This window comes from Hippopotamus amphibius, chromosome 13, assembly GCF_030028045.1.
Source record: "Hippopotamus amphibius kiboko isolate mHipAmp2 chromosome 13, mHipAmp2.hap2, whole genome shotgun sequence".
NCBI classification, from domain to species: Eukaryota; Metazoa; Chordata; class Mammalia; order Artiodactyla; family Hippopotamidae; genus Hippopotamus; species Hippopotamus amphibius.
The window spans coordinates 68,496,132-68,522,149 of NC_080198.1; the positions used below are offsets into that span (position 1 = coordinate 68,496,132).

The 26,018-nt window shown below is 38.9% G+C and overlaps 1 protein-coding gene across 4 annotated transcripts; it reads right to left on the reverse strand.

The window, feature by feature from the left end:
* Window positions 1-4,609: 4,609 nt before the first annotated feature.
* LOC130834772 (mitotic spindle assembly checkpoint protein MAD2A-like) lies at window positions 4,610-25,346 on the reverse strand. 4 transcript variants are annotated; one of them, XM_057705543.1, is made up of 6 exons: window positions 24,289-24,826; window positions 24,093-24,124; window positions 23,483-23,603; window positions 22,379-22,482; window positions 21,560-21,654; window positions 4,610-4,773 (listed from the first exon to the last, which is right to left on the reverse strand). In XM_057705543.1, the coding sequence occupies exons 1-6, from the start codon at window positions 24,297-24,299 to the stop codon at window positions 4,756-4,758; spliced, it is 381 nt and encodes a 126-aa protein (XP_057561526.1). In that variant the 5' UTR covers window positions 24,300-24,826; the 3' UTR covers window positions 4,610-4,755. The 4 variants fall into 4 exon arrangements, with proteins under 4 accessions (XP_057561526.1, XP_057561527.1, XP_057561524.1 ...); XM_057705541.1 differs by lacking the exon at window positions 4,610-4,773 and adding an exon at window positions 25,247-25,346 and having other exon boundaries at window positions 20,629-21,654; window positions 24,289-24,410; XM_057705544.1 differs by lacking the exons at window positions 4,610-4,773; window positions 21,560-21,654 and adding an exon at window positions 6,295-6,484.
* Between the last annotated feature and the right edge of the window lie 672 nt (window positions 25,347-26,018).

Here is a 26,018-nt window from a genome sequence, read left to right on the forward strand (position 1 = left end):
AAGGCATACAAGTGTCATGGGCTGTCAAAAGGTGATCACTGGCGTGATATACGATCAGATTTAAATGTTTTCATTTTTTAACCCTTACAAATACTGGACCAAGCTGTAGGTCTTACCTGAAGGTGGCCACAAAGTTCACCATGGGCCAGCCTAGGACAAAGGCCTTCCTGGCACCAGTGTTGGCTTCACCAGCTTTGTCTGTACAGTTGGCAGTCCACATGGTGCTCAGTGGTATTTCATTTTTTACCTTCAAGTTCTTTTTATACCTGGAAAGAACCAAACAACACTTCTGTTAGTCTGTTTCTTAAATGTAATGGGAGAAGCTGTGTTCATGCTAAGGATGCTAGTTCTCACTGCTCCAGGGCAAAGCATGTCTCCTTCATCTCTGTTACTCTGTGTGCACAGCATAGCGAGTAGTTTGATAGACCTTTTCAAAGTGTGTGCTGAGCAGAGGCTGGTCCAGGAAGGCCCTGAAAACACTTCCTCGATGGCAGGAAATAGGCATTTTCTGAATGTTGAGTGTTGAGTATGGACCATCGTTTATATTTTAGAGCTTTTTTTAGAGAACCATTAACTCATTCTTATATTTGTTATTTATGACACTATATATTATATATGTATTTTTGTAATTATAATCTATTATACATTCACGTCTTGCCTACTTCAAAAAGTATTGAGGGGCTGAACAAAGATACATTGTACATGGTTTGTAAAAATAATTATACAGTCTTTTTCCTAGCAGAGACAGGCAAAATAAAAGCTGGGATTAGAGAGATTTAAAATACATTTTCAACCTTAATTTTTAAAAAGATTTTTTAGTATAGGTTATTTTAAGTTTCCTTTCTTAAGATGTTGTTCATACAATTTTCTCTTTGATTATAGCTAAAACTGAAAAACTGTTAGCATACAGGCTGAACCCCAACTGAAAAATCAGTCAGTCAATCTCAGACCAGTGGCTAGGGTGTCTCATGTGTAAGTGATAGACATACTTCCCATTTATCTCTGGGGAGTCAGAAGGTGATTGTCACCAGTGAAACTGCTTTCTGACAGTTTCTGCTGATTCTCTTTTGACTTCTGATATGGAAACTACCATATCTTTTGGTTAATTCACAAATTGAACACTTAGGTGGGCCTAGGATTTAGATCTTTACAAGTCCTATGAAAGATGCCTAGGGGACTTGGGCACACTGCTCTGGAACTCCCCACTAGCCAGAACCACATGTAGAAACACTAAAGGTAGAATGAGATCAAAGACACCTCACGTGCAGAAATCCCTGTGACTCTACTGATTCATGGAACAGTTAAAGCTACAACTCTTCAGTGGGATTTATGAAATGAAAATAATTTTGCAGGAAGCCCACTTGAAGGATAATCTAGATTCAGTGGGCACTATGAATATATATATATATATATATATATATATGGAAACATATAATTCAAGGTGGCTTTTTTCTACACTTAATTTCAACAGTTTTGCCCTATGTCTGTGTATTTTAAGATTTCTATGAAACACAATTATCAGATAAAATTCTTTTTCTACATAGTAATTCTAAAGATATTATGAAGCAAAAAATATATGGCCAATGGGGAAGATAGACACATATCTGCTGGATTTTATAGATTTTTTTTTCTGATGTAGATATCCATGTGTATTCACACCCAAAGTACTGTGCAGAAACTTCCCAATACACTGACCTTGCAAAAGTCATTTCAGTAATTCTCTTCTTAGTGAAATGAAGTGCCAAAATTATCCACTCCCTTGAAACCAAACCTAGGAGTTATCCAAAAGTCCAGAGCATGGTTTCCACTCTCCTATAACATTGAGCACTTAGCATATGCCAAGCACTGTTGTAAATATTTTATAAACACTATTTCCTTTAATTGTCAAACAACCACACCAGGCAGTCTTTTTTAGCCCCATTTTACAGAGGAGGAAACTCACAGGGAGGTTAAGTGAATTGCCAAAAGCAGCAGAAACAGGGTTTGAACTCAGACAACCTGACTCATGAGCCTGTGCTCGTAAATAACCACTTGGCCTCCATGGGTGTTGACCTGTAGGTCCCTGAAGAAGCCTCCTCCTCTTGCCTGTCCTCAGCCCCACCTCTTCCCACAGAGCCACCAGGCTTTCTGATGGGATTGTTCTTTTATTTGTGGAGTGAGATGATATATCTCATGATATTATACCAACAGAGCTAGATGCTAGCTTGGAAATGTTTAAACTGTATCACAACAAAGCTTTATACTACAGTGATTCTCCTAGGGTCTCATTGTGTTTCTTCACACTCAGTCACAACTCAGTGAGATTTTCTCAGTAGAGGTCAGAAAGAACAAAGCTAATGTAAACTAACTCGAGAAGAAGGGAGAGGAGAGCTGCAGTTTTAATTTCTATCGTGTGTCCCTTACTATGGATACCCCTCTCCTTTCCTTTACCTCAACCTTTATACCAGGGAGTAAGCCCCAATGGTTTGTGGAATTTATAGGAGTCTAGGGAGATTTCTCTTTACACAGGGGTGTCCCCTTAGATGCTTAGGAGAAGGGATTGTGGTGTATTCTGTAAGTATCTGTCATTTCACTGGTAAATTAATAGTAATTGTCATCTTTTGACCTAAATAAAATTCATTTTTTCATTGTTTCTGTATTCTTCAATAACTAAACATGAGGATAGTGATGTCTAAAGACGGTGTGAGCTACGTACAGTCCCTTCCCATTTGTAAATTCTTCATGGACCTCTACTAGTATTAATATCTTAGTATTTACAAAGCAGATCCTGTTCTAAACAACAGAGGTAATCATTTTATTTGAAAAATAACTTATTAAGCATTCTAATAAATATCAAAAGTGATATTGAAGGTTTCATCTGAGTTTAATTCTTGAGAACAGAATTTTCTAGTGTATGCAGTATGAAAAAGAAAGGACAAAAACCTCAAAACAATTTTCACTGAATATTAACATCCCACACAACTGGAGAAATATAATTTCTTTGTGAAGAAATAAACATTTTAATCCCCCTTATTATTACATACAAGCTAAAATTTACTTATTCTGACCAACTACATAGGTAGCAATCAGCTGTTTATTCCATTTGTGTTGATTTCTGTAGCATCAGTCTAAAGATGAGTGAGTTTTCACCTGAAGTCTGAAGGTGAGCTGAGGTAAAAGGAAACTTCATTCAGTCCCTCCACCCCTTCTTACGGCAAGTGGAAAAACTGGGTGCTAAACTCAGATTATTAATTGGAACAGACTGATTCAGGGCATAACACGGTCCTCCATCTAAAAAGATGAGGCACGACAGGGAAGAAGTACGTTTGTTATCACAGAAGGCTATTTCTTTTTTGTTGTTTCTTTCTGGAATAAAAAAAAACAATTTTTCTTTCATATTAATAATGATCATGACTATACCTAAATGTATTATGGGAATGATCTTGTAGGTCGTTTTCTAAAAATTGTGGAGAAAATTTGTGCAAGGTTGGCGGCACTCAGTCCTGCTAGTTGTTGCAATGGAAGAATTGTGTTCCCCCCGCTCCCTGCCAACACCTTCACACCCTGACGCCCTTACTGCCAACACGACTATGTTTGGAGATGGAGCTTTTAGGGTGTAATTAAGGCTTAGGAGGTCATGAGGCTAAGATTCTAATCCAGTAGGATGGGTGGGCTTGTTAGAGGAGGGAGAGAGCTTTCTTCCACTCTCCCCACATCCATGCACTGAGGAAATGCCATGTGAACATACAGTGAGAGGACAGCCATCTGCAAGCCAGGAAGAGAGCTCTCATTAGAACTTCCCTACGCTGGTGCCTGATCTTGGACCTCCAGCCTCCAGAACTATCAGAAAATAAGTTTCTGTTGTTTACGCCACCAAGTCTATGGTATTAGTTGCATTTGTATTCAGGGTTGAGAGCAAAGTGCACCCAGTTGGTTCTGTCTCCAACATGTATTCCAGATCTGTCTGGCCTCATCTTTCATTTTCACTGTCAACCCCACGATGGAGCCTTTGTTCCTGTTCATCAGGACTGTTGCCTCCTCTAACTAGTCTCCCTGCTTCCACTCTTTTGCTTACCCAAAAATCCATCATCTTCCAATAGTTAGAAAATTCTGCTAAAAATATACACTAGATATGGCTCCTATCCTAGTTAAACACCCTTCAGCATAGTATTTCAACCCCTTCCAGGCCTGTGGAGACCCTCTGTGACCTGACTACCATATCACATCTAATGTCACGCCCCCTGCTTTAAGCTCCAGTCACACTGGCCTTCCCTGAACTCCTCCCTCCAGGGGACTGAGCCGCACCCACTTGGGCCTAGACGCCTAGGAGACTCATGCACCTTGGCTGGGGATGGTGGCTGCTGCTCACCCCGCAGGTCCAGTTTAGAGGCTGCCGCCTTGAGAGGTTCTCCTGCACAACCCCTCTCTAAGATGGTCCCATCCTCTACACGGTACCCTATCTCCCTTGTATCAGAAGCACTCATCACAATCTGTAATTTCCCCCTCTTATTTTTATCATCTGTCTGCAAGCCCCGGGCAAGAGAGACACTGTCATATTTTCCTACAATAAGGGTTAGCAAATGTGCAATTTTATGATCCTCGGGAGAGCATGTCATGTATACGCACTTGGTATTAGATATAAGCAACACATCGCTGTATAAGAAGAGGTGCTGCTTCTGCCTCCTCCAGCCTCTTTTGAGTTCTACGGGGCTGTGGATCAGCAGGGTATGATTGGCTCCCTCAGAGGATGTAGTATTTTGGCTGTGGGTGTCCACCTCAACGGAAGGGCTTCTCCTGCAAAACACAAACACCATAGAACAGCGAGTCGCTGGTCAGATATGGGATGGAGTTTATGTTAAATGTCAAGCTCGACACATCTCTAAAAATTAGACTCAATCTCCCAAACAGGGCTTCATAGCTCAAACTCAGGAGTCAGTAAGTTACAGAAAGTTACTGAAAGAAATGAGGTCACCTAGGGAGTTGATATGGACAGAGAACAGTTTCAGGAACAAAACCCTGGGGCATGTGGACTCTTAAAGGTGGGGAAAAGAAGAAAGCAGCAAAGCTGCTCAGGAACTGTTAGGAAGAGGAGAACCAAGAGGCCAAAGGTAGAGAGTATGACAAGAAGGTGAAAACCACCACCACCACCAAACCAACAACAACCACCCAAAACAGGACAATGTGTGGCCTCATATAGATAAAATAAAAGGATGTGGAGATTTGCAAAGAAGTAATTACAATTCAGTTTCACGTGAACATAAAATTTAGATAACTGAGGATTCTGGAAGATTGACCCCAATCTTATCTAAGTATTCCAATTTGGGGGAAAATTCTCAAAGATCAGCAAATAATGCTGGAAACATCAAAAAGTTTCTAAGTATGGTAGTGCTTAGCTATTATTTGGTTGAGCTATGACTACGCTCTAACATAACTCTCAGGTCATGATAGGTAAAACAACTAAGTTGAACAGAAAATACTCTTTGATAAATAGAACAGACATTTTCATAGATCTACAGAAAGTTCTCCCCCGTGGAGCCAAAAAAGTGTCTCCTACTCCCCACTCCACCCCAGGAATGTAAAGCTGCTCACTTGTGTTCAGCAGCACTGAATCCTATGAACACCAGTAGCTTTTCATGAAACCAGTGCTGAAGTTAAAAATTAGTTCATATGTCTTTGAGGAAATAAAACAAAACACTTCCTGTGACCACCATCTGTTTTGATGATCAAAAATAGTATATTAAAAGACTACCTGAGGCGGCGAAACCTTGAATGACCACCAAAAAGCTCAAAGTGCTTTCTGATTGACGCGAACATCGTTTTTTCTCCAATTCTTGGCACTGAAACCAGAGTATGTCTACAGCACTTGGCAGAGTACTGTGGACAAATCCACGAAAGCTCAGGATTCCGTAGTAGTCAAGATCACTGGCCATTATGATGTCAGAGTTTTGAGGCTTATGCTATAACTGACAAACGCCATACTTGTTTCGCTGACTTTGCTTCCACCTTTTCATATTTTAAAATTACTCTTTTTATTTTGAAATAACTGTAGATTCCCAGGTAGCTATAGGAAATAATACAGAGTCTATAACCTTTTACTCAGTTTCTCCCAATGGTAACATGTCTCTAAGCTATGATACAATATCATAACTAGGATATTAACATTGAAACAGTCAAGATACAGCACATTTCCATCACCTCAGCAATCCTTTAAATTACCCTTCTACAGCTATGTAGACTTCCCTCCAACTTTTACCACCTCTTTAATCCCTGGCAACCACTAATCTTTCTCCATTTCTTTAATTTTTGCCATTTTCAAGAATGTTATACCAATGGGATCATACAGTATGTCACATTTTGGGATTTGCTCTTGTCCACTCAGCATAATTGGAGATTCATCCAGATTGTTGCAGGTATAATAGTTCGTTTCTTTGTAACTCTTGGTAGTAGTCCAGGATAATGATGTATCACAGTTTGCTTAACCAACTGGGTTGTCTTCAGTTTTGGCCTGTTACAAATAAAGCCGCAACAAAAACTTGTGTACACATTTTTGTGTCAACATAGGTTTCCCTTTCTCTAGGCTAAATGTCCAGGAGTGCAAATGTCTGGTTGTATGGTAGTTGTACCTTTTGTTTTTAAAGAAACGGTCAAATCATTTTCCAGAGTGGCTGTACCATTTCACATTCTCACCAGTACTGTATGTGTTTGTTTCCCCAAATCCACACAAACATTTGGTGGTGTCATTTTTTATTTTAGGCATTCTTATAGCTGGGTAGCTCCATCTCATTGTGGATTTAATTTGCATTTCCCTAATAGTTAATGACACTGAACATCTTTTCATGTGCTTATTTGCCATCTGTATATCTTCTTCAGTTTTACGAACCTACGGTAATCTGCTAAAAACATTTCCTGTAAAGACACCTTTCTCTTTCCACTAGAAAATTGACCATTGTGCAGTTGAGGAGGCTGCTGCACAGATAGTTTAGGTACCATGAACCCAAGCAGCCACAGTGTAACGGAAGGATTCAAATCCCGCTGACTCTGGAGGTCACACAGCCTCTGGGCAGTGAGGCCCCTAATCTTTTCTCACAGGGATGGTCTCTTTGCTCTGACAACAGTGAAGGACTGAAATTTGATTATGTAAGAAAGTTTGTGGTTTCCCTTGCAGGCTCCTGTAATAGTTATCTGAATATATGTCTTTTCTTCCCCACTAGACTCTACGGACCTCAAGGAATGAGTCTATTTTTTGACGTATCATTAAATTCTCACAGGCATTGGCACATTGGAGGAATTCAAAACATTTTATTGAGTAAATCAATGATATAGCTTTCTGCCCTGGATGAAGGAAAAAAAGAGAGAATCTAAAAGTCTCTCTTCCTTTTACTTCATTCATTTAACAGAGAGTATTTGAACCCGTACTGAAGGAAAGGCACTTGGTTAGGTCTGGGCAGCAGGGAGCAAAAGGGACTCTGGCCCAGCTCTCTCACAAAACCTAGATTTAAATGGGGGAGACAGAAATTAAACAGAATCTCACCAATAACTCTTATGTCAGACTCTGGTAGGTACTACAAAGAAAAATTAAAGAGTGAGATGAGCAATTACAAGACGGACCAGACACCTGACTTTGTGGAGAGGGCAGGCAAGGACGGCTTCTTTGAACAGCTCCTGTGAAATGAGCTTTACAAGATAATTTGGGGGACCTCCCTGGTGGTCCAGTGGGTAAGACTCTGTGCTCCCAATGAAGAGGGCCCAGGTTCGATCCCTGGTCAGGGAACTATATCCCACATGCATACCACAACTAAGACTCCACATGCCACAACTAAAGATCCCACATGCCACAACTAAGACCCGGCATAGCCAAAATAAATAATAGATTTTTTAAAAAGATAATTTGGAATTAATTAGGAGGGTGGAGAGGAAAGGAGAGAGGTGAAGAGGGTTGGAGGGAAGGAGCGGAAAGAGAGAGAGGGAAAGAGGGAGAAGAAGAGAAGAGAAGAGAAAAATGTGTGTTGGGAGAGGATGTTTCATATTTCTTGCGGAAGGGATAGAATCTGAATATATGACATTTCAGAGACGTGAAAGAGTTTGGTAGATTGGAGACACTAACAGAAGGTACGGGAAGGTGAAGTAAGTCAGGAAAGGTGGGTGGAGGCCAGAAGCACAGGTCTTTTTAGTCCTTTGTGACTTTGTTAAGGTCTTCACTCTTAAAATGAACTAGCATAGAAGCGGCATATAGACAGTGGCCTCCAGAGACTATTCAGCACTTTTAAAGGGACAGTGCTGGTCTGGACATGCTTGACTGTGATTAGAACCGTGGAGGCTCATTGGGCAACACTTTCTGGCCTCTCATCAAGCATTTGGCAGAATCTATTTAAGGCAAGAAATGTAGGCAGACATATCTCTGCACCTTCCCCAGTTCCCAAATTATCTCCATTCTCTGCCTCTCCCCTTTGGAGAGGTTAGGGGCCAGGAAGATGTCTCCCCTTCTAGAATCTAGTCACTGGTAATCAGTTCTGATATTCGTCAAGGAGCTTTTTAGGCTGTCCTCTCCCAGAAATTTTGAGTTACCAGATCCAGAAAACCTGTATTTATAAAAAGTGTTTTGCGTGATCCTTACATAGGACCAGGACTGTGATTGTTTTTTTAGGCATCAGTTGAGGAAGAAGTATTCTTACACCATCTTCCCTTTCTAGTGAAGCAAAAGAGAGAACACTTCTCAGAAAGATCAAGGAAGGGTTCCTTAGTCATGTAATAGTAATCTTTAAATGTAATAGCTAAAGCTGAATTTCTTCCAAAATACCATTGTTAGTTCTTTTAATTTTATGAAAGAATTCTAAATGGAAAAACAGTGACGTGTGTTTTCTTTTTTTTTTTAACTTTATTTAATTTTTTTATTGGGGTATAGTTGCCTTACAATGTTGTATTAGTTTCTGCTGTACAATGAAGTGGATCAGCTATATGTATACATATATCCCCTCCCTCTTGGATCTCCCTACACCCCCACCCCCAATCCCACCCATCTAGGTCATTACAGAGCACCGAGCTGAGCTCCCTGTGCTATACAGCAGGTTCCCACCAGCTATCTGTTTTACACATGGTAGTGTATATATGTCAATCATAATCTCCCAATTTGTCCCACCCTCTCCATCTCCCTCCGTGTCCACATGTCCATTCTCTGTGTCTGCGACAAGGCGCATTTTCATTTATTTCATTGAACACTGAACTTTTGCCCTAAGTATCAAATAGAAGAGGTGATCCTATGACAATAGTACCAACATTTAAACACGTTGCAAAGACGAGACTATTCTGTTTTTTCCTTTAGATTTTTAACTCTTTGATTAAATGTCTGTATTGGAAAACAGATTGGGTATTGTCAAGAGCATGAGTTCTGGAATCCAGTTACCTAGTTTTGAATCCTTCCTTGTTCTTTACCATGTGGAAAGACTAGGAAAATCGGTGTGCAATGTCCTTATTTGTAAAATAGAGATGATGATGAAAGTACATCATGAAAATTAAGTGAGATTATACTTCAGAAAACTTACTGTGGTACCTAACACAGTAATCCCTCAGTTAATGTTAGTCATACTTTTAGGAGACTGAAACTTTGTATTCAAAGATAGCAAGCAGCATGGTGGATATTCTTCCAAGACAAAGACAGGGAGATAGAACAGCTACCAATGTTGACTGACTGACTACAAGTTGCCAAGCTCTTTGCCATGCAGTTTACGTACATCATCTCATTTCTTTGCAGCAGATTTGTGAGGTGAGAATCATTATTTCTAGTTTTAGAGATGGAGAAACTGAGGCTCAGGAAGGTTAAGTAACTGAGAACCATATACCGAACAGTTTAGAGTCACGTTTGTCTCATTTCAAAGTCAAAATGTTTGCACAACTGAACAATGTTTCCCCTCTGGAGGAGGGAAGAAAATATATTTAAGCCACATCATGTTTAGGTTGGCTCCCAAATTATTTAATTGGAATGTATCTAAGTGTTTTCATTAACTGTCAGCATTTGCATTTGGTGCCCATACCCTACTCTGTCCTCCTTAAAATGGCTGGTTGTGGAACCCTTGGCTGGCAGCATGGACTAGCTCTCAGACAGGAAGTTTATATCAGCTCTCAAGGTGGATCGTCGACTCCTGTTACTTTAAGGAGCCAGACCTTGGGCTTCGGGCAGGCTGGGAGTAGCAGTCAGGACTGTGAAAGTGCTCTGATGATTCACCTCCTGATGTCTGGTTGTCCACGTCTCTGTGACAGAGACCAGGCTGTGAATGGTGGCTAAACCTTTCCCCTGCCTCCTCAGCCTACTCGCCATTCTGGGTCACTGTCTCTGTGAGTCATTTCTCTCCTGATTCTGGCACTCTGGACCGTCTACTACCTACTAATTGATTTTTACCCCTGCAGAAAGGGGAAAGAGAGCGATGCCCAGGCCTTGGCAGTGAGTACTTGTTCCACTACCCTTTTCTGCCCCCTGCTGACCATACCTGGGAATTATGTTTAACCCCCAGGCCCTTGGTCCAAGCCAGATTCCTAATAGAGTGAGTGAATCCTGGCACACACAAAAAAACTAAGTAAATAAAGTAAGTGATATTTTCATGCATTATTTTTAAAAGGCAAATTTCAAAAAAATACTTTAAAATATATTTCAAATTTCAAAAAAAATACATGATTAACAAAATATCTCAATGTATCCTTAAAGAATACAGTCATCCCTCAGTATCTGTGGGGGATTAGTTCCCGGATTCCTTGTGGATACTACAATCCACGGATGTTTGAGTCTGTTATATAAAATGGCATAGTATTTGCATATAACCTATGCACATCCTTCTGTATGCTTTACATCATCTACAGAGTACTTATAATAGTACTTATAATGTAAATTCTAGGTACATAGTTGCCAGTGTGCAGCAAATTTAAGTATTGCTTTCTGGAAATTTCTGGAATTTTTTTGGAATATTTTGGACCTTAAGTTGGTTGAATCCGTGGAACTTATGGATGCATAGGGCTGACTGTACCATCTTATATGTACATAGACCCTACCATCCATCTTTTCACTCAAGGGACAGGTCTGATAGCAGAGTTGAAAATCATGCTAACAGTATTGATCAGTCTTTTTCATCATGCATGTGTATGAGAAAAAAACCCCAGAAAGTGTAGTAGAAACCAGCAGCAAAAATGATGGGGTCCAAGTGGAACCGATATAACAGTTGACTCCTGAAGAAAACAGTTAATTAAGAGAACTGAAGAAAAAATTGATAAAAAAAAAAAAAAAAAACCCAAACCCTAACATCTTCAGAGTCAAGAAGCCAAAGAATAGGTGGCTGGGAAATGAGAATAATCAAAGAAGAAAGATTTCTTGGAAATTAAAGGTATCCTTGGCTAAATGAATAATTTAGTAGGAAGTCTTGAAGATTGGGTTTAAGGAATCCCATTTGAGCTTGACACTTGGAACATTCATCTTTCCATTTTAATGATATAGATTACCTTTTTTTCCTCAATAGGTAGAGCTATTCAGTCTTTCAAGAAGGAGTAATTTAATAATCGGAATAATGTAAATGCTATTTCAGTTTGTAGAATCAACATATAAACAAAACTTGGAAGACAATAGTAGCTATAAAAGAGAATCTAATATTAATAACATTGATAATGTATAAAAATGGAAGTCTGACTTTTAAGGCAGCAGAGAGATGTGGAAGGAAATATCAGACAGATTTTTCTCACGTTATCTAGTAATGAATCAGATATACTATCTAAAATTGATGTAACGAAATATGGGGTTTAAGCATATTCTTTAAAATTATAGATAACCACCAGAAGAACCAAAGCACTATAACTGGAAAAACTTAGTAATGGATAAGGAAATATGAACTAAGTTTATCGTCTTTCAATAGATACTATCTAAAGTTGATGAATGAGAAGTGGAGGAATTAGCATAAGTTTCAGAGGTATGGTAATAACCAGCAACAGAATAAAAGATGTTTAAAAATAGGGAGTAAGGGGTGGTGGGATGAATTGGGACTTTGGGATTGACATATATACACTACTAAGTATAAAATAGATAACTAATGAAAACCTACTGTATAGTATAGGGAACTCTACTCAGTGCTCTGTGGTGACCTAAGTGGAAAGGAAATCCAAAAAAGAGGGGATATGTGTATACATATAGCTGATTCACTTGGCTCTACAGCAGAAACTAACACAACATTGTAAAGCAACTATACTCCAATAAAAATTAATTAAAAAAGTAGGAAGCTGGGTTAGAAATGGGCCGTGGAGAACGAGGTCAGGTAGAGAACTTACATTTTTTAGTACCACTCTGTACTGTTTTATTTTTTTTAACTTGTGCATGTATTAATTTTACAGGTTAAAGTAAAAAGTGAAAATACACACACACACACAAAAAACAAACAAAATTCTGCAGCTGCAGCTCTTGGCACCATTTTCCTCCACAGCTGCAGTCTCTCTCCTTACACTGATGGTCAGATCCTACTGAGACAGGAATGCGTAAGAACAGAAAAGTTTCTACCCTGAAGTTTAGGTTTAAGTATTTTTTGTTTGTCTGTGCTTGTGCTCTGTCTTTTCAGTGGCCCAACCTTTTGGAGCACTAACTTTTGACTACTTACATCTGTGATATCTAGAATCTCCTTAAAGTTTTGCTAAACTTTGGTATCCTCCTGTTACTTTTTCTTCTTTTTTTTTGTTTTTTCAATCAAGGTAAAATTGGTATATAACATTTATACAAATTTCAGGTATGCAACATTATAAATCAATATTTGTATACACTACAAAATAATCAGCACTGTACGTCTAGTTACCATCCATCACCATACAATTGCTCTCCTTCACTCACTTCACCCTTCCTCCAGCCCTCTTCCTTCTGGTAAACACCAATCTGTTCTCTGAATCTGTGAGTTTGCTTTTGTTTTGTTTGTTTTGGTTTTTATATTGCACATAAAAGAGAAATTATATGGTATTTGTCTTTCTTCTGACTTATTTCACTTAGCATAATGCCCTCAAGGTCCATCCATGTTGTCGCAAATGGCAAGATTTCCTTCTTTTATGGCTACACGGTATTCTGTTGTGTCTATATACATTGCATCTTCTTTATCCATTCACCCATCCTTGGACGTTTGGGTTGTTTCCATATCTTGGCTGTTGTAATAATGCTACAGTAAACATAGGGGTGCATATATCTTTTCAAATTAGTGTTTTTGTTTTCTTCAGGTAAATACCCAGAAGTAGAACTGCTGGGTCATTTAGAAGTTCTAGTAAATTTTTGAGGCGTTTCCATACTGTTTTCCACAGTGGCTGAACCAGTTTACATTCCTACCAACAGTGCACAAGAGTAATCCTGACTCCCTGGCCTCTATTGTGATCCTGGTGTTTTTTTGTTTGTTTCTGTTTTTTGTTCTTTAATACTTATTTGGGCTGCTCCAGGTCATAGGTGCAGCATGCGAACGTAGTTATGGCATGCAGACTTCTTAGCTGCAGCACGCAAGTGGGACCAAGTTCCCCCGTCAGGTACTGAACCCCAGCCCCCTGCATTGGGAGTGCAGAGTCGTACCCACTGGACCACCAGGGAAGTCCTGATCCTAGTGTTTTAATTTTTTTTTTTTTTTTAATTTTGACTCTAGTTACCTACTGCCCACCTGGGTCCAACTCAGCCTGCCTAGGTAGGAAGGAAACGTTTATGGAAAAGTGACGACAATTACTAGTATCAGAGTAAATAAAACAGTGTACATTATTAAGTTAAAACATAGTGCTAAGGAAGTAGGGTGATGGTCTCTACTCCATTCCTCACGTTTTCATGGAGAATAGTGTACTTCACCCCTACAGAGAACACACTTGGAAGGATCTGGGAGTAGAGGTTTTCTCTAGACCACAGTCTTGCATGAGACAATAGACAGGAGGAAATGAAGAAACCAGAATATCTAAATAAGAAGGCAATAATGTCTCGCATGTCACTCTCTGAGAGAAAGTAGGCAACACATACGGGGGGAATCCCCACAAGCATCTCCCAAACAAAACAAAACAAGAAGAAACACAGAAATACATATATTATACACGTAGAAATACAACTGTTGGGCAGTTTCTGGTCAGTACACACAGATGCCCAGGCTGTGGACTCAACACTGGTGCAGCTGGCTGGCCTGCCATGGGACTGAAACCAGGTGTTCTCAGGTTCTCACTGTCTCCCACACAGCTACCACTAAGTGACCTGCCATGCTCTTTGGCTGAGAATAGCAACATCGAACGACATTCCACCATTCATTTAATTTGGGGATCATAATTTTGTTTGTGATAACTTCTGCAGTGGAGCTGCAGTTTCCTTTGTGGCTACTGACCCCTTGGAGAGTAAAACTAACCAGAGATTTGAATTTAAAGAGGCTGAAGAAGCTACATACCTATGAAAGACAGCTTGGGACACAGCTGCAGATGTGGGAACCCAGACAAGTAAGTAAGACCCTCTGGCTGAGACGGAGCCAGTCGTATAAAATTGGGAATGAAGGCATTTGGACTTTCATTTCTGTGGGCTTTTATTTGCAAGGGGATTTCGTTTTGAGGACGTTGAATAATAAGAGTTTCCTATTGTTCAAATTTGGGACATGTTTATGTTGTTGATCCAGTCTTTGTATTCATTTCATAAAATCTGGTGGATCTATTCTGGACAACATGACAGGAGATAATTACTGAGAAGAATAGAATAGGGAGTGAATTTTGAGCTTAGGGTGCCACATGGAATCCTGGCTGACTCATGTTGCTAGAGTCTTTTGTGGGCAAAAGGTGAAATGCCCATCAGCAGTTCCAGAGGGGAACGTTGTGTAGAAAGGAGCAGAGTGTACGATGGTGAGAGCACAGCAGCACTGTGAGCAGCTGCCTGCCCTGCTGAGAGGACGGCAGCCCCGGCTGACTTCTAACTCGCTTAAGAACAATGCCTTATGACATCGTTTCCCAGCCTTCCTTCATATACGCGCTGCTTTGGGATTTTTATTTATTTGTGCATCACCCATGCTAATACTGATACATTTTAAAAAATATTATGTGTACTTTAAAATTACTCCCACGCTGGAGCTGGGCTTGAGTGAGGAAGACTGAAGTTCATTTGTGGAGAACTGGAGCAAACCTATTTCTGCTTTAGGCCTAAGCCTCATTCTCCTACTCAGCTTTACTAGGGAACCCCATAATTTAGATGATAAGACATACATTTCAATCTCTGTTTCCTGGGTCTATTTCTCAAACTGGCTAAAGTCCATAAAGCAGAAGCCCAAATTCCAACACAGCATTTAGTTACAGAAACAAGTGAAAGAAATGAGAGAAGAAAATGTTGACTGAAGAAAACGAATGCTCCTGTTACACAACAAAATGTTTTGTGTTAATAAACATTTAGTGATAGCTTATTATGCAAAAGAGTTTTTTAAAAAGTTAATGTTCCTTGACACTCAAATATTGTGGCTGTGAGTTTTCACTTCTCCAGCTTGGGGTTAGAGTCGTGTGGTATTGTAGTCTCCTTGGCTGAGTCTGCACAGGGAAACAGGGGAACCCTTCTTTGTTCCCCAGTCTCTGAGAAGCAATGAGATACAGTAGAAAGAATATGGGCTTTGGAGTCGGGTCTGGGGATGTATTCTGGATGTTTCAAGTTGGGCAAATTACTTAACCTTCCTGAATCTCACTGTTTACAGGTATAAAATGGGGATAGTAACTCTCATTGGGTTGTTGTGAGGACTGAGATAATGCATGTGTAATGTACTAACTTGATGCCGGATCCCCTCCCTGCCCACAAATTGAGCTAAAGATACTCTAGGAAGGATTCTTTCTCCCTACTCAGTGTTCCTTCACGGTTATCCTCTGGGACTTACTGGGGATCAGCAGTTATACAACCTTCATTCTGGATCCAGTCCTTCTCTTTCCACACTCTTCTCCCCTCACAGCCCTGAAGTTCTGGAGCTATTCCTTACTCTGGAGGACTTGTCATTTGGAACTCAGACTTCATCATTTTCTTTGCTTCGTGGCTCTGCCTATGTCCCATCACCAGTTTCCAAGACCACAGGCTGTAGCCCAAGTCTCCCACTTCCCCACCTAGAAGGAACCAGGCTGAACAGGTGTAAAGCACCGAATTGGTATTTGGCACACAGTAGATGCTCATTACCTATAAATTTCTTTTTTTAGATCTGGAAGCTTTGAACTGTTTTCTACAGAGCTGTATTGACTATTATGATTGAGTACAGTGATCCAAGAACTGTATTTTAGAAATGAAATATTTTGGATATCACTGACTCAATCTTTAAAACCACTAACTTCTGCACTTAGTGAGACTGCCATTCAAATAGAAATCATATCCATGTCTAGGCATCCACTCAATATGTCCATATCTAGATAGTTTTTAAAGACGTTTTGAGATCTTTCCCTTGCATAGAAAGAGTATGGTTTGCCTCCTTATGCTCAGCGGCCTTTTCCAGCACAGATAAAATTCCAAGATAATAAAGATTTTGATCTCATGCAAGTTCCTTGGTGCAAACAGGCTTGCATAGCAAAATGATGCAGATAAACGTGGATGAAAATGGACTTTACACAAATAAATGAAACTATATTATGTTTCTCTAGTATAAAAATAGATCAAATGGCAGGAGGACAAAAATAGGTGAAGTGGTAACATAAACTGACTTGTGAAATCAGAGGGTCAACTCTGACATTTTTCTCTCTAGGCCTTTTCTAATAGTTTTGTTGCTAGGGCTACAGTGTTTTTGCCAGATTGGAACAGGATTGTCAACTCTAATGGAGATTAAGTAGCTTTCCCAGCTAGATTTTTTTTTTTTTTTAATAAGCGTAGGTTAATACTGCTGGCTTTCAAAGCCACATTCAAGAATGGAAAGATCACTGAAGATCTGTTTTTAGAAAATATAACTAATAAAATTTGAAGTTTAGCAGGCAGGTTCTATTTCATAGTTATTCCAACACAAACCTTTATCATGGTTACATTGAACAAAATAACTTTACAATTTCATACACTGAATAGAAAAAGAATGAGAAACTATTATTTACAAGTTAAGCAAAAAAATTAATTCCCCAAGGAGTAACTGAGATGGTTAAATGAACAATTCTTCTGATTAGTTGGAAAACTGTTTCACAGATGCTTGGAAATTCATACTTGATTCATTCTGTAAACAGTATAGATAAGGTATAGGATAAAGTCCTGTGTGTTTTGGTTCTTTCCATTCATTGGTCAAAGTCATCTGAGGAAAGCATAAATACAAACTCACCAATGAAACTTAAAGCCCAGTAAAGAAAAAGTAATTTGTTCAGGACACTCAATTGCTCAAAGGATGTAGAAGGTAAGAACCATTAAGAAAAGGCGGAAGAAGAATTGCTTTTGATGTGCTTGTTGTGGAGTCAAATGAGCTTCCTTGGCTGTGGTCAAAAGAGACCATCTAAACTTTAAAAAACATGGTGCCGTTTGCATGCACACTGACTCTGCAATTCTGTTTGTGCACCAAAGCATGAGAATTAAATGAAATAGTTCATGTGAAGTGCCTAGCAAAAGACAGATGCTGTGTTCCCCCCTCCCCCCCGTATCTTTACATTTTTGTAGACAGAAATACCAGTGTTAACTTCCAGTAAGAAAAGCTGAATATTGTAGTCTTTAGAGTCAGAGGAAATTCACTTTAAGGATCCCAACATTAGTGACACCTGGTGGAAAATACAGGTATTACAATATAGCATTGTAGCTATTCTGATCTTTCACAGATAAAATTAAGGTAAATTTCACAGATGAAGCAATTAAATGGTAACAGAAGGTAATGTCTATGTCTTTATGCTATTTGGAATCTCTGTATGCATCATGTGCTAAAGAACCTCCCTTCCCAAGTTTTCAGATCATAATTCACTGTGGGGTGTCCTGAGGAGTACCTTAAAGAAATAGCCAGTTGTGTTTCACAGAATACAGGATTGAGATAAGACAGAGAGCTGTCCCATTTGAGGTACCATGGATGGAAAAAACAAATGATGTTGTTTTAAACGTGAGCCTTGAATATCATAGAATCAATTGCTCTGAACCAGGGAGGGGTTTGAATATTTGTAAACAAAACAGCAAACAGATCTATTACAGGGTCAGCAAACTACAACCCATGGACCAAATATAGCCCACCATCTGGTTTTTGTTATTGGACCACAGCCATGCTCATTCATTTACCTGTTGTCTAAGGCTGCTTTCAAGTTACAACTGAATCCCTCGAGTAGGTGCAAGAGACCATATGGCTGCAAAGCCTAAACTAGTATCTGACCCTTTACGGAAAAAGTTCGCCAACCCCTGGTCTATTAGATCCTGTCATGGGATTGTCATACCTCTCCCCCCATCTCCTTGGGAGGAGTACACTTCCCTTCCCCACTGACGTTTGGCTTAGCCATAAGACGTGCCTTGGCCAGTGGAATGTGGAGAAGTGTCAGTGTGCACGTTCTGAACCTAAGCTTCGAGAATTCTGGCTAGTCACTGCCCCTTCAGTGGTAGAACAAGACACATGACCTGCAGGCTTAGCTGAGAATGAGATAAACACCCCAGCTGACCTGCAGACTTGAGGAAAAAATGCTTATTGTTGCTAATGGTATGGTTGTTTGCTCTACAACAAAAGCCAATTGATACATGAGATTGTTAAACCTATGTGTAAAAATTCCCACAGGCTTGGCTTCTCTGTCGGATTGATGGTACTGGGAGAAGGATCCTGAAGACCAGGTATGGTTCAGTCCCTTCTGGGGCTCTATTTCAGAACTTGATGGGCTCCCCTGGAACCTGGTTTCATTCCTCTACCTACTTGGTAAGCAAAACTGAGTCAGAGCCCAGGCAGCTCTAGAGGCCCACCAGACTCTTGGGATCTTAGCTTCTCTATATTTAACACGGTGTGGAAGTCAGTCACAATTCTTTCATCTGTTGGTTTAAGTACCTCCCTCCCAGGGTGTGCCTCACGGTATAGAAAGAGGGTGGAACAAGTCCAGTTGGAACCTTAGACCAAAGCTTTCCCAATCTCGTTTAATCACTAAAGCTTATAGCTCGGCTCCCACTCAACTCAAATACGTGTAATTCTGAATTGACATATAATCTATAAGAGGTAAGAGAGATCATGACTAGCTCCTCAGAATTCTCACAAGAGTAAATATTAACATGCAAATGGTGTGGTAAGTCTAATTTAACCATGTTAAGGATGTTGGCCGAGATGAAATGATCAAGGTATTTTAAAATGCAATTTCCCAGAATTCTTAGTCTTACATCTCAACTTGTTAAAATGGAAATAAAGCTTTTCATTGTCACTTTTTTTAAAACCATCAACCTGAGTCATTTGGATAGATCACTGAGTAACACTAGTGACCCATTTATTACATAAAGATATACAGATCGCACAAATTTGTCACTGAAAATCCCTGGGGCTGCCCTAGTCCTCTGGTTTTCAGCCTTCCCTTTGATTCTTTATGTAGCTAATATTATTCCATTAAATTTTTCAGCACCAATTTTTGCTGTTTTCAAAAAAAGAAGAGCCTAGCTGATGCAGACCTGATACTATAGAGTAACCTGTGGGCAACAGATTGTATGGCAGAAGCTTGTTATTGAGAGTTTCAAATCCAGAGCATTAATTTTTGGACATAACTCTTAAAGGAGAAGTAACATAATAAATCACAAATGAAAAGTACTAATATTAAAGATCACTTAATTTGTCAAAAATACACATGATAGAAATTTAAGCGTCATCAGTAATATACAATGGTGAGCTTTTTTGGGGGCGGGGAGGGGAAGAACCACATCATTATTCCCACTGTCTAACAGAGGGCGCATTCGGCGTTCCCTGAAGCAGTCATTGCTTTCTATAAAAACGTTCAAGCGTATTTCCTAAAAACAGGAAACAAAAAACAAAAAAAACATGATTTTCAACACTCTCCATATTTTTACTCAAGTTCTATTTCTGCTTTCCTTCTCAATGCATATTTCAAATGTTAACAGATTATGAACAGCTCAAGAATTCAAATGTTGACTCTTGACCATCCCTAAATCAACATTATTTCCGAGTAACTACTTTCTTATTTAGGAAGACTTGTGAGTGAACCTGTTAGATAGCTTCAACAACACTTTAGAGACTGGCTTTTGCAACAGCATTCATGATACCCATCATCAAAAACGGGCACCTATTTGTCCAGCAGCTCTAAGAGATGGAAGAATATAAGACATTGCCCTTTATTCTTAACAAGCACACTGTTGGATCAGAGAGAAGATTATCCAGGTGAAACAACAAAGACAATACATAATGAAGTAAACTGTTTGGTTACTTCATAGTCCTCTGCTGTGTATTTTCCTCTCCTTCATAAGATCTCAAGCTTCAGTACTGTAATAAATACTACAGTACTACACGATCTGTGGTTGGTTGAATCCATGGGTATGGGGTAACCATGGATGTGGAGGGCTGGCTATAAGTTATACTGGGATTTTCAACTGCTTGGAGGGTCAGTGAGCCAATCCCTGCCCTGTTCAAGGGTCAACTGTGTATGGAACATTAGACTGGCAGTAGGCTAAGAGTACAGAAAGGTTCTACAACTCAACATTTGCTAAACTGAATTAATTCCAAAGGACATTTATCATTTCATAAAAAGAACATTTATTTTAAATGTACTGTTGAGATGAAGGGGGTACAATAAAAGCTTGTCCATTAAAGTGAAAGTACCTCAAGACTTACTCAACTTTGAATTCTTAGGCTAACCATAGTAGGCACAAGAAATAATATGCTGCACTGAATCCATTATAACTATTTAACTGTATCAACACCACACCAATATAAGAATATTTTAAGACAAATTTAGAACATACACATTTAACTTTATTTCATCATTGTCCTTTAAAGCTTGATTTTATAAAACATAAAAAGACATTCTGAAAAGTTCAGTATCACAGGAATTTGAATAGCAGGACTATCCATGGCTTCATAGATTCGAGTTATATAAATTAAAATCAAATAATTGGAAAACTTTTCAATATGGAAACTATACAAATAAATGGCAAAGGGACCTAACAGGATCAATATTTCATTACTTATGGACTATCATTAGTTCCTTTCAAGATCTAAACACATGTTCTCAATAGTCATATTTCTTTTGCTCTATTTTATATTTAGATATTTCTGTATACTCTGAGTCAAGGTGCTTGACCAAAAGGTCTGATTTAGAAAGACATTTAGCTGTATCGCAAAAGTTTTTCCATCTACAGTTACCATCGTCAAAGGAACTGACATTACAATGCTGATGTAATCTGCTAGTTCCCTTTGGAACAGTGTGCAATAACTTACGTCAACCCTATGGAAAGTGAAACAGGTACCAAGGAATGGAACGATTATGCACAGATTCAGTAAAGCATAATGTTAAGTTTTCTCCATCTAAAAATTAACCAATGAAATAAAACATATCAACTACAGTTGATTTGGTTTCAGGAAAACCACATTTGAGAATACAAGTACATTATACTGTCTTTATCTCATCCTCAGTCGTTGACAGGAATTTTGTAGGCTACCATGCTATTTACTTTGTGAATTGTAGTAGTAAATGAACGAAGACGAACTTCCTCAGAATTGGTAATGAACTGTGGTCCCGACTCTTCCCATTTTTCAGGTACAACCAAATCTCTGTCTGTATAAATCAGGAGATCAAATGAACCTAAATTGCAGATAAAATCATTGAACTACATTATTTTTTCAAAAGTAAAACTGCCTGCCCTATCTCCCTCACATTTTGAACCACTCATAGTGTTAGAAAAGTAGTTTAGCCTGGTCTGTAATAACTAGTTAATTGCTTTTCCTCAATGGAAATTTACTGTAGTACAGAAAATATTGCACTCCTTTCACTTTATCTTATGAAAACTTCAAGTTTTTTTCTTTTCTTTAAAGAGGAAACCCGTTAAAGATATTTGTAGAAAGTGTATAATCAGTAACATGGGATAACATGAATATAACCTACAGGAGAACTGACATCTTGGTTCTGTGATTGCAGTATCCTAGTGCCTAGAACAGAGTCTGGCACATAGTAGGTATTCAGGACACATGTGATGTTTGAAGGAGTAAGGAAGGTAGACAAGTAAGACACAATTATAGCTGTAGTCTTAAATATATATCAATACATAAAAATGTATAAGAAATGAAGGAAGGAATTACATTAAAACATTCAAGGGTGAGTACTGTGGAATACTTTAATTCCTTTCTTTTCAGCATTTCCAAATTTTACAGAATGCATATAACATTACTTTTCCTTTATAATGCTTCCTTAGTTTTATTACATGATATTGATAACTAAGAAAAAATTTAATAAAATGGTAATTCTTAAAATAGTAGCTTAGTCTTTTCCCCAACAAATTTAAGTCCATGTGAAGTTGTATAATACTTACAAGAAACTTCCAACAGTGGCAGAAATGTCACTGTAGCTGTGATCTGTCTGATCACTGAACGGATTTCATCTTGGATAGCTTTCTGAGACTTTTCTCTGGGTGCACTATCAAAGAGATCAAATCAGTTTAAGTTTTAATGAGTTACTGAAAACATCTGTAAGGTTATTTATCTGATTTAATGACTCCAAAATCAAAGAAGTAATACATTAAAAAGGAGTGTTTTTAAAAAATGAGTGTATCATTAGGACCCATACCACAGTAGACATACTATGTATTTTTATTATTTCATTTATCCTTCTAATCATTTTTTTAGGGTTGGTCTTAGTATCAGGTCATTCTGTATCAGATGACCAGAAAATTTGCCAAGTGCTTCAAGTTAGGAAAGCTTCAGCACCTCTTAAAAAATAAAAATAACAGTGGTATCTAAAATGTTTAACGGATATAGTCATTTTGGCATTTTTAGTAATGCCTAAATGTCTAATTCCCTATTGTCTAAAATAAGATATTAAATTGTATATCAAATCATTTTTATAAGCTAAACATTTCCTAAAATAGACCAAAGGCTTCAGAAGCAAACTACATTTCATTATGAGAAATGGTTCTGAATTTACAGGTAAGTATGCCTAGGACAATGCTAGACATCAGCATATAATGATGCGCATTTCCCATTCGGGTGGTCTGGAAACTTCAGGGTTTATGAAGTGTCTTAGGAAATCTGTGGCATTAAGTGCAATGCAACAGAGTTGCACCTTAAGCTGGTAGAGTCTAGGATAATCCCTTATGGTTAAAAGTAGTTTTAAACAATTCATTAAATGGGCCACCTAGTACATCATGTGTAGTTTTGCATATACCACCATAAATACTACAATCTGAAATTCACCAATTTAGACTAAAGGCAATTATGTTAAAAGTACTAGAAGTTAATGACATGCTAAAGTCATAAGCACAATTCTTTTCCACAGGAGACTGAAGATCAAATTAAACATTGTAGAAAAAACTATACCTTATATGAAACTTGTTCAATATCATTAGAACTCATTTAGTAAAGACAACAAGTTTTAGAACAAGCATATTAAGGTGGAAATAATTTAAATGCCTACTCACCTGTCATCTTTTGCAGTCTTGTCACACTCAATATCAAACTGCCATCTTTCAAGGACCTCCCCACTTTCAATATTTGAGATGACTACCACCAATTTCTGAACTGAACACTTGTATAACCATTCTGTAATGCATAACAAAGCATCTTTTTTGGTTCACGGAAATACAAAGCAATTCTTTTCTTAGGTCCTACTTCCGATCCTCAGCAAATTTCTACCACTGCTATTATGGATCTCCTCCAAATTATACAGAAAACTTGCCCCATCAATAACCTAGCTCCTGTTTTCAAATTCTCAGTAAGCAAGACCACTGGCTGAAAGTGAGGATGGGGATGCAGCACTGAGATTTGAGGAGAGAGGAGAAAGGAACAGATAGCAAAACATACCCCCCAAAAAAGAGCTAATGGTTTTGATCCCCACAAACCAATTCTCTCTGTAGCATGTTTTACTTTAGGGAATATCACAATTCTACCCCATTACATCTACATAAAAAACCTAGAAAGTATTCTAGATTCTTCCTTCTACTTAACCCTCCATCAAATCAATCCCTCAATCGCCCAAACAGAAGTGCAACAAATCCACCCCTAGTCTGGATTATGCAAAAGCCTCCTTACCAGCTTCCCTGCTTCCAGACCCAGGGTTTTCCCTGCATATGAACAAATATGGAAATCAAAATCTATCATGTCAAATCATGTGGCTCTGGGTTAGAGATTAAACAAAGAAAACTGTTCATCCTTAACACTCTGGCCACACAGATCTTTAAATGACAGCAAATGTTTCCTGGCTTAAAAAAAAAAAAAAATCCAGCACCTCTTTTGCATGGCAACTTGCCGACTCTTCACAATCCCGCCTCAGCTTGCCTGCATGGCCTCGCCTCCAGTTTACACCCAAGCAAACACTGTGCCGAAATACTAGACACATTCCCTCCAATCCTGATCCACGAGGGAGGCGGAAAACAATGGTGCAGAGAGATAATAAGGATATACCAGTGAGCATTTTCCATAGGTATTAAGAAGCAAAGTACTTAAGCTACACACAAACAGTGACCTCACGAAGACCTGCATTTGTGACATAATATTTTAGAAGACTTTTAATACCCCAATCATTTGTCGCAGCTCAAACAGCAGGGATCTTCCTCTTCTCCTCCTCAGTTCTCCTCTTGTAATTCTACTTGCTCTTTTCCCTTTGATTCAAGCCAATCCGGCAGGGCACACACTCCAATTTACCACCTTATTTTAAATCCAGTCTATGTTGTCTCTGGTAGCTGATGTTATTTTTAGAACATGAAAGGTTGAGAAAACACTATTTTTTAAGATCTTTTTAATTGAAGAATGGTTGGTTTATAATGTTTCAGGTGTACAGCAGAGTGACTCAGTTTTTACACACACACACACACACACACACACACACACACACACACACACACACACACACGTATAGTCTTTTTCAGATTCTTTCCCAGTATAGGTTATTAGAAGATATTGAATACAGTTTCTTGTCCTATACAGTAGGTCCTTATTGTTTAAGATATTATTTTAATTAACAAGCAGAGTTCCTCGTTTATCATCTGACCAGTTTTAAGGAAAGAAACTAAAGCCTCAAAGTACTCTTAGGACTTTTGGTGGTTTCACAGTATCTCCACACATCCTTTGATGCTGCTCTCTTCAAGAGGTGGGACCTAACTGCCCTCCCTGAGTTTGGGCCGGACGTGAGGCCTGGCTTCTAATGAACAGCTACCGTGAAGTGAAGGTGAACAACTTGGACGTACAAGGCGCTGCTGCTTCCTCCTTGCTCACCCTCTGCCGTGTGTCAAGGACACAGAGTGACCTACAGAGAGGCCTGCTTGGCCGGGAACTGAGGCCTCCTGCCAGCAGCCACGCGAGCGAGCCCTCTGGGAAGTGCACGCTCCAGCGTGAGTCAGGCCTCCCTGCTGCATCCTGAGTGCAGCCACGGGCAGGGAACCTGGGCCAGAACCACCCAGCCAGCTAGGCCGCTCTGGCATTCCTGAACCACAGAAACCGAGATAGGAAAGGCTCGTGTTCAGAATCACTAAGCTTAGGGTAATCTGTTATGCTGTAAGAGATCACTAATGTCATACACAGGATCATCAAATAATGTGTAATAATCAAATGCATCTGGAAGTTCTAAATCCAGGTCATCTTCACTTTATTTCACTGCTACCAAGTGATGCAAAAAAAAAAAAAAAAGAGAGAGAGAGATAAGATATGATTCAAAAATTTTATAAGATCACCAACTCTATACTTTTATTTGAATTCCACCCAGAATATTAATTTTCACTTTATGGTAGAAGAGAAACAAGTAAGAACTTTTAGGTGAGGATTTAATAAGAAGGAATACAGAGTACATAGTTTTTAAAGCACTTTGCCTATATAATCTTAGCTCTTAGATGAATAAAGATGTTTGCATACATATATCTATTGAGAGCAGCAATTTCACTGACAACTACCTTAACTCTTTAAGAATGCATGAACATTATTTAATAATCAGAATCCATCCCAAGGTCTCATTATGTGGTTCTG